Here is an 8,098-nt window from a genome sequence, read left to right on the forward strand (position 1 = left end):
TTGATCTTGTCTACCCCTGGTGAGTGTATATGTATATGTGTGTGTGTGTGTGTGTGTGTATAAAATGAATGCTGATTTAGCATTTCCATTGTTTTCCTAGTTTTTTTTTTTCAAAGCTAAAGTAAGTTTACGTAATTTTAGTTTTTAGCCACAAACGAACTAAATGTTGTTTTGTAACAATGTAGTTTAACACGTTCCACATGTATTATAAAATATTCACATTCACATTAAACAAAGCAAGAAACTAAGAAATGTCTTTGCTTGCAGGTAAAGGGACAATCAGGCAATCTCAATAAAGACTTTTATTCTTTTATTTGTACCAAAATAGGCAGTTAGAGCAGGGATAAATATTATATTATATTAGATATAGATCCATCTCTGTAATAGATTCTTTGCATCAGTGCTTTACTCTAACAGACAGTGGCTAAAAACACACAGCCAGAGTCATACAGAGAGTTTAATTCTGTCAAACAATGAATGCAAATCATTTAGTGGAGTGGGTGAGGGGGCTAAAGATGAAAATAATGATAATAATAATAAAAAATATAAATGATTTGTAGAGGAAACATTAAAGCATTTAAACGTGGTCAAATTTCCAAACAAGAGCTGACAGAAAAGCTTTTCTGTACGTCTCTGACCTCCAGTCAGTGTGGAGGAGTTGCCTCGGGGCTGAAGGTGGGACTGTGGGGGTGGGTGGGTCCATACAGGGGGCCGTGTCATCAAAAGCATCTTGCATGTTACATTTTCTCACAGGTTACCACCAGGATCATTTCAGTTCGGACCTCAGCACAGGCGTGGAGTTAGGAGCTGTTTTCAACACGAGCCTTTCCCAAAGTTGTTGCATTTCAGTGAAAACATGAGAAAAACACAATGATAATGAATCTTTAGATGGTAAATATGTCAAATAAAACAGAGAGGCTGCTGAGGTCCCACACAGGCTGATTTCAGGAGTCTTTCATGTGCACAAACTAAAGGTTCAAACTTATTAAAAACCTTTGGTTAAAAATAAAATAATAAAGTAAAACACCCAAAACTTTCACCAGTGGACTGTGATGTATTTTATACTTTATATTCACAAAAATAAAAAGAAGAAGAAGAAAATAAATTAAGAAAAGCGACTCCTTACAGTCACTATGAGTTTAAATCAGCTTCTGTCACACAAGATGCCTTCAGGAACCCGGCCCTCATCAGTGCAACTTCAGTACGAAGGAAAGCTGTAAAACTGATGCTGATGCTGATGATAGCATTGATTAAGGAGGTGATACATCTGTTTGATGTCAGAAAGTTCAACTAATGTCACACTGGATGAGATGTGATGAGGAGGAGGAGGCCAGAGAAAAGAGGAAGAAATGACAGAGAAGGGAGGAAGACTTGGACAGAAAACACCCATGGTTCTTTTTTTCTGAAACAGACTGAATTTTATCACACTGCAGAAAAATATTTTATACGATGGATTATTAAAGCCACAGAACGCCATTATTGTTTTTATTTATGAGAATTAAGTTATAATATTACAAAAATTAAATTATGAGAATAATGTCATAATCTTACATGATGTTTTGTTCCTGGGTCGACTCCGACCTGCTGTGGACAGCCTCTAAACGTGTTACTGTTTATAAAGTAGTCTGATTACTTTTAGGTCACTGTTGGTGCAATAAGTTTCCATTTAAATGATGTGACGACTAAATCCATCACTGCAACCATTAACAGCGATGCCACACAGCTTCAGTTTATCATATAAATTCAATTAGTCATTTGCACAATTCTTTTAAAGTCCTGCTACTGATGATAATTTGACGCAGTTAAATTTGTAAAACTGATACCAAAGTGTAACTTCACAAGATGCTCAACATTTAACAATTTAATGCAGTTCTTGTAATATTGACTTTATTCTCATAATATTATGATTTTATTCTCATAATATTATGATTTTATTGTCATTATGACTTTAATCTGGGAATACTATGACTTTATTCTTGTAATATTACGGCTTTAATCTAGTTTCGACTTTAATTTTGTAATTAAAAACTAAATAAATAAAAAATATCTTGTAGTGTGGCCCTAATTCTTCATTATAATCAACAAAAAAACAAAAACATAAAACCTTCATTTTGACTTCTTTCTAAAAACAAAAAAAATTTATTGTTCGTTTGGCTTTAAGTGTGTTTGTTTATGAGTAACAAGTCGGAGTAAGCTGTTAGAGGTATTTCCTTACATTTTCTTTTTGTTAAAGAAACAAATAAATGATGTTTTTACTTTTGATTAATTCTTTTCTTTGCAATGTCTTGTTGAATAATAAAGTGTATCTTAGGTGAATTAAGAAGTCAACTCCAGGTCTGAGCATTTCCAACATGGAAATGTAACATACTGGTGTTTCTAATAATCAGGATTCAATAAGAAGCAAACATCATTGCTGTTTAGGAGTATTAAAATCTTACATGTGCGGCTATAGGATTAAAATATTTGCAGAATATAGCAGCCAGAGTAACAGTTGTGTCAAACGGAAATGATTATAATCGAAAAGAATCCAAATATCTTAAGCTATATTTAAATTTAGCATTTCACTCCTGGCTGCAGGTATTGGGAGTCGCACACCTCATTCATTAAAAACAAACAAAAATCTCTGAATAGTCTTCATCGTTAGAATCATTGCCTATGGCCTGCAAATATTATTTATAACTCTATTTTTCCTGAATATAAATGGAGTAGTTTTCCTGCTACATCAAAGAACAGTAGCTGCCCGATACTTTGGCCCTCTGTGACAAGAATGCTGGGGAACAACAAAACTACAATATTTATTTTCACATATTATTTAAAAGTTGTGAATGAGAAGAGGAAACAAGGGAATGAAGAAATGAGGGGGAAAAAAACATTAAACATAAAGGATGTCATGAGAAAAGAGAGAAAGAAAGACAGACGGGGAATAAGTTTTAAGATTTTTGTCCGAAAAACATGCTCTTAAAGCTACAGCGTGCAAATGTCTGCCTCTTGGTGACAATATTATCAGTACAAACCCATACATGAATGCATTACCCTTTGTTAATATGAAAACAACAACAACAATAATAACAACAATGAAATAAATCAGATAATGGTACATGTTGCCTTGATTTGAACCAACTCCTTAAACATTAAGGAACTGAGCTGCAGGAAGATCCACCAATAGGCTGCTGGACAGACATAAGCCCCGCCCACTTCAGGGAGGAGCAGTCCCAGATAGTCCCAGCCTCGCCAACTTCATGTGCTTGTGTGAACGAGCGTGTGTGTGTGTGTGTGTGTGTGTGTGTGTGTGTGTGTGTGTGTGTGGTGATGTAAAAGAGAGGAAGCAGGCTGATAGTAGAAAAAAGAAAGAATCAAGTGGAAAGTGTTGTGAGAGAGACGTGTTTATGATGTTTATGAATGTAAGATCTCTGCGTTTGTTCAGAGTCGCTCCTTGGTGGGGACCCAGATGTAAGGACCAGACTGCTCCTCAATGATCTGCTTCACCTGCGAGTGAATTTCCTCAAGAGATGAGCCCTGGACAATAGCTGCAAAACATACAAATATAAAAAACATAATCACTGGTCTGCAGTTTAGAGTCCTTAGCTTGGATTTTAAGAGTCTGAGGTTTCTACATGACAACAGAAAATCTGTTTAAAGCTGAGCAAGAAAATCAACCAACAGAAACAATGATGTCATTCAAATGACACAAACACAGCTCACATGGATCTACCAGAGATGGGTTTATTTCAGGCGGCTGTTTTTGTGTGTACAGTTTTATTTCCCTGCTGTGCTCAGTATTAGTGCATGGATAGAATTCATGCGTGACGTAAATGTGTCTGATGTAAGGAGATGTTAATGTGCTTCTATTGTGAAAAGCCTGGGGAACATCTGGTGGAAATGGTTTTGTACTGGGGTTGAGTTGACGCGTGCACCGAGGCTGAGTCGTCCTGTGTGTAGTGCTGGGGGTTATACCATTTTGTAGCAAAAACTGTTTTTTATTTTTGTTATGATATGAATTTTCTGAATACCGGACATACCGGTTTAAATATCCTGAACACGCTGGGAACGTTTCGTCGCAGCCGCCAGTGAACTGTTTCCCGAGGGACACATTTCCTCGCAGGACCGCTATGTGTATTAGCATGCTAATGTTATTGTTGGAGCAGCTTGTTGGAGTAACTGGCAGCGGGTGGTGTTTCAGCTGCTTGTATTTTAAAAAAACATCCCGTTTTCACCATCGCTGAATGTAGTAAACAACTCTTCAGTGACATGCAGTTAGATTTAACGTGCGACGTTATAATGGAGACTTTAACGTGCTTCTGTTGTGAAAAGCCCGAGGGAAGTAGTTTTGTAGTAGAGCTGTAAGGTGAGTTGTCCTTTTAAGTTTTATTAACACACAACAATAGACCCGATAATGATCTTTTCTCAACCCTTCACGATCGGACCAAAATGCCTGATTACTATCTACAACCAGGCAAAGAAGAAAAGACGTACAACAGGAGGGAAACAGCCACACAGACAGAGGTACAGTAAAAGAAAAGTCACTAAGCAACATTTGCACATTTTATTATCAGCTGAGCTGTGATGGGAGAAAAAATACTGTCAAATACTGTGAAACCGGTGTAATTGTTGAAAATACTGTGATATAAAATTTGGGTCATACCACCCAGCTCTACCTGTGTGTACTTGTTTTTTTTTTACCTATTTAGGTCCGTTTCCGGTACGCACACCTAACTTGTCAAGACCAGTAGTCCTAATGGGGACCAAAGGCTGGTCCTAATATGGTGGAACTCCATTTTTGGGTTGGGTTTAGGACTAAGGTGTAAATTAAGTTTGGGTTAGTTTTAGGGTCAGGTTGGTACCTGTGAGGTTAGCCTTAGTCAGGGTTAGTCTGTAGAAATTACTGGAAATGAATGGAAGTCAATGAACGGTCCTAATAAGGATAAAAATGCAAACCTGTGTGAGTGTGTGTAGTGTCATGTATTGAAGCTGACTAACCGGTGAAGTATTCTGCAAACTCCTGCTCCAGTTTGACAGCTCTGTCGAAAGTCTTTCTCGCCTGTTCCTCAGTCAAACGCTTGATCATCTCTCTGCAGAAATTAGAAACAAGAGATCAGCTAAAAACAATCCAAAGACGAGTGACTGTGGGACATAGTAATTCTATATAATTTATTTCACATTTCATCAGTCGTATACAGCACTTTAAAGTTTTTATAAGAGGACGTGATAAAACACTGTTCCTATGCAGGAAATACTACGTAGAGCTCAGTTATTGTTTGGTAGCAGTGCTCAGCTGCAGCAATGAGACGAGGAATGTGATGTTTCCTGTTTAGACAAACATGAAACCTAAAGTTAACTGGAGAAATTGCATTTCCTGTGAAAATGCTGGTGTGAATCCTTCATGCTGAAAACTTAAACTGAAAGCTGCTGAAATTGAGCTGAAAATATTTAATGGTAAAAGTGTTAATGTGAGCACACTTTGAAAAGCTGAAAGAAACAAAAAAGACTTTGCAGAAAAATAGTAAAAAGGCGCACATATCCAGTTGAAAACAGAAAACAGCTAAAAGCTAAGAGCTAAAATAGCTAAATATAGCTGAAAACATCTGCAAGAAGCATAAATAGCACTAGGTAGCAGAAAAAGGCATAAAAAGTAAAATAAAGCAAAAGAATAGCAGAAAGAAGCAGATCTATAGCTAAAGTAGCATAAGTAAGCTAAAATTAGCATAGAACATCCTAAAGGTAGCAGCCACAAGTTGAAATTAGCACCTAGATAAAGAAAGTGTTGTAAAAACTGTAAAACTAGCAGAAGAATTGCATGTGAGTACAAAAAAAGGGATAATTAGTAGTAAAATGGCTAAAACAGCTGAAATTTTCAGTAAAACAGCTAAAAAGTAGCTTGAATTTAAATTAGCATAAAGAAGCATAAGGAGCACAAGTTTGCTGAAGTTTCAGAAAAAGTTTTAATAGCTACAAAAAATGTGTATTTAGCTTAGAAAAGCTAACTTTAGCTAATTGCAGCTAAACCTTAGCTAAAATTTCAGCAAAGAGCTGAATATAGCAGAAAGCATCTGTAAGAAGCATAAACAGCAAAAATCAGCAGGAAAAAAGGCACAAAAAGTACAAAAAGGCAGAAGAATAGCAGAAAGAATCAGAATTTTAGCTGAAATAGCAAAAAAACATAGCTAAAATTAGCACAAGAATGTGAAAAAGAGCAGAACCAGAACAAAATGTGTAAGGTTCTGTAAAGATTTAGAAACATTTTAAAGGAGTTTAAGGATGTTGAAAACAGCTCCATTCATTTTCAAAGGCTAAAAAGTGGCTAAAAACAGTGAAATAGCTAAAAAAGTGTAAAAGGTTGAAATACCAAAAGTCATAGTACCCCTGACATGAATGAGCTGAACGTTTTCATATATATGAATCGTTGAAATAGCACAAAAATTGTAGAAAAAGTTAGATGCCGAAAAACGTACGGAAGGAAAAATGATCTTATTTGTGTGAATGCTATGAAGCGTTCACACAATTAAAACTGGCTCTTTGAGGGCCACCATAACTGTCATGTGGCCCTCTGTGAAAATGAGTCTGACCCCCCTGTTCTAAGTGGTGAGGCCATAAATGTGTTTTTAAATTAGACTGCGTTAACATTTTACCACTTACAGGATGTTGTCGACACTATGCGGTCTGATGAGGATAGCTATGGGATGAAGTCCTGCCATCTGGAGACGCTTTATGGCATTCCCAGACACGTCCAGTATGCAGTGTTTACCCTGTGAGAAACAGAGCGGGTCAGATCGTTCATCATGAACCATCTTTGCCGTGTTTGTCCTTTCTCGTCTGGTCGCCCGCGGCCTTACCTTGTCAGCAACTTCTTTGACAGACTGTATGCTGGTTCCGTACAGATGGTTGTTGTACTGTCCTGCCTCGATGAACTTGTGTTCCTGAATTTCTCTCTCCATGAGCTCTCTGGAGGGCATGAAGTGGTAATCTCTGCCGTCCACCTCGTAGTCTCGCCGCGGCCGTGTCGTGTCTGCAGAAACAGATTTAGTCAAACTCGCGCACAACTTAAAATACGCTTTTTGCACGAAACTTTTAGGTGGTGTGAAGGAAAAACACGACACTGCTTTGACTTAAACAGCTGCTCGTGAGATTTATTGTTAAGTAAAGAAACTCACGCGGGACGCAGGAGCCAAACTTGTCTGGGAACTCAGAGATGAGGTCATCGTTGACCCGGTCTTTCATTGGTCCAAGCACGATGACCGGCCGTGTGTAGTTAACTGAGAGCAGATGGACAGAAGCGCGCTGGTTTTTGTATGAAGGCATTCAGAATGCAATGCTGGTAAAGTTAGGAACTGGGTACAAACCTTCCTGCTGCATAACAGGTTGGTACGTGAGGAAGACCTCCTCCTGGCCGGCTGTTCAGACAAACAGAAACGAAGGAAACGATTAGAGCTGCGGACGCCCCCGTCACTCCTTTAATGCATTTTGAATTGATTTTGGAGCAGACTTCTTCAACAGCAAAAAGCAACAACTTGCACATCTTGCATGCCTATTATCACGGCACACAAAAACACATGTGCACAAAACACCGACAAGCATACACACAAACACACACACACAAACACAGAGGAAGACAAACAAAATAAAGGAAGTAGAGTGAGCTGCATGAGAGGAAAGTAAAAGGCAAAAACAGACAGGGTCTACACTTACAGGAACTACTCTCATTATCACTGGTGCCAGAGGTTACCAGCTCTGGAAGGACAAGACAGGTCAGAAAGGACAACACACACACACATACACATATACACGAACACAATCTGTCTCACTCCCGTACATTTTAACAAACTCAAAACTGAAATAATTACAGGCTGTGTCCAAATTCAGGGGCTGCGTCCTCCAAAGGCTGAATTTGTTGACCGCTTACGTCACAGCACCATGCCGGAGGCTGTCCAAAGGTGAACAGTCCTTACCTCAGTGTATGTCTTGTTGAAGGGGACAGGACACCGGGGTAAGGGCAGGAATAAAGCAGAAGACTAGACCAGGGGTGGGCAATCCTGGTCCTCGAGGGTCGCAGCCCAGCAGGTTTTATGATTTTCCTGCTCCAACACACCTGATTCAGACATTG

The 8,098-nt window shown here is 38.4% G+C and overlaps 1 protein-coding gene across 5 annotated transcripts in view; it reads right to left on the bottom strand.

Moving 5' to 3' along the window:
• Positions 1 to 287: 287 nt before the first annotated feature.
• LOC106524105 (discs large homolog 1-like protein) overlaps positions 288 to 8,098 on the bottom strand; it is a gene marked incomplete in the record, with an annotated part of 158,795 nt that continues 150,984 nt past the window's right edge. For 3 of the 5 annotated variants that reach the window (XM_014017769.1, XM_014017768.1, XM_014017767.1), the window contains 7 exon segments: positions 290 to 3,527; positions 4,978 to 5,069; positions 6,634 to 6,743; positions 6,831 to 7,003; positions 7,149 to 7,250; positions 7,338 to 7,388; positions 7,684 to 7,725. In XM_014017769.1, coding sequence (XP_013873223.1) covers positions 3,421 to 3,527; positions 4,978 to 5,069; positions 6,634 to 6,743; positions 6,831 to 7,003; positions 7,149 to 7,250; positions 7,338 to 7,388; positions 7,684 to 7,725 — 677 coding nt within the window. 5 annotated transcript variants of the gene reach the window in all.

Source organism: Austrofundulus limnaeus, unplaced genomic scaffold, assembly GCF_001266775.1.
Source record: "Austrofundulus limnaeus strain Quisiro unplaced genomic scaffold, Austrofundulus_limnaeus-1.0 Scaffold176, whole genome shotgun sequence".
NCBI lineage: Eukaryota > Metazoa > Chordata > Actinopteri > Cyprinodontiformes > Rivulidae > Austrofundulus > Austrofundulus limnaeus.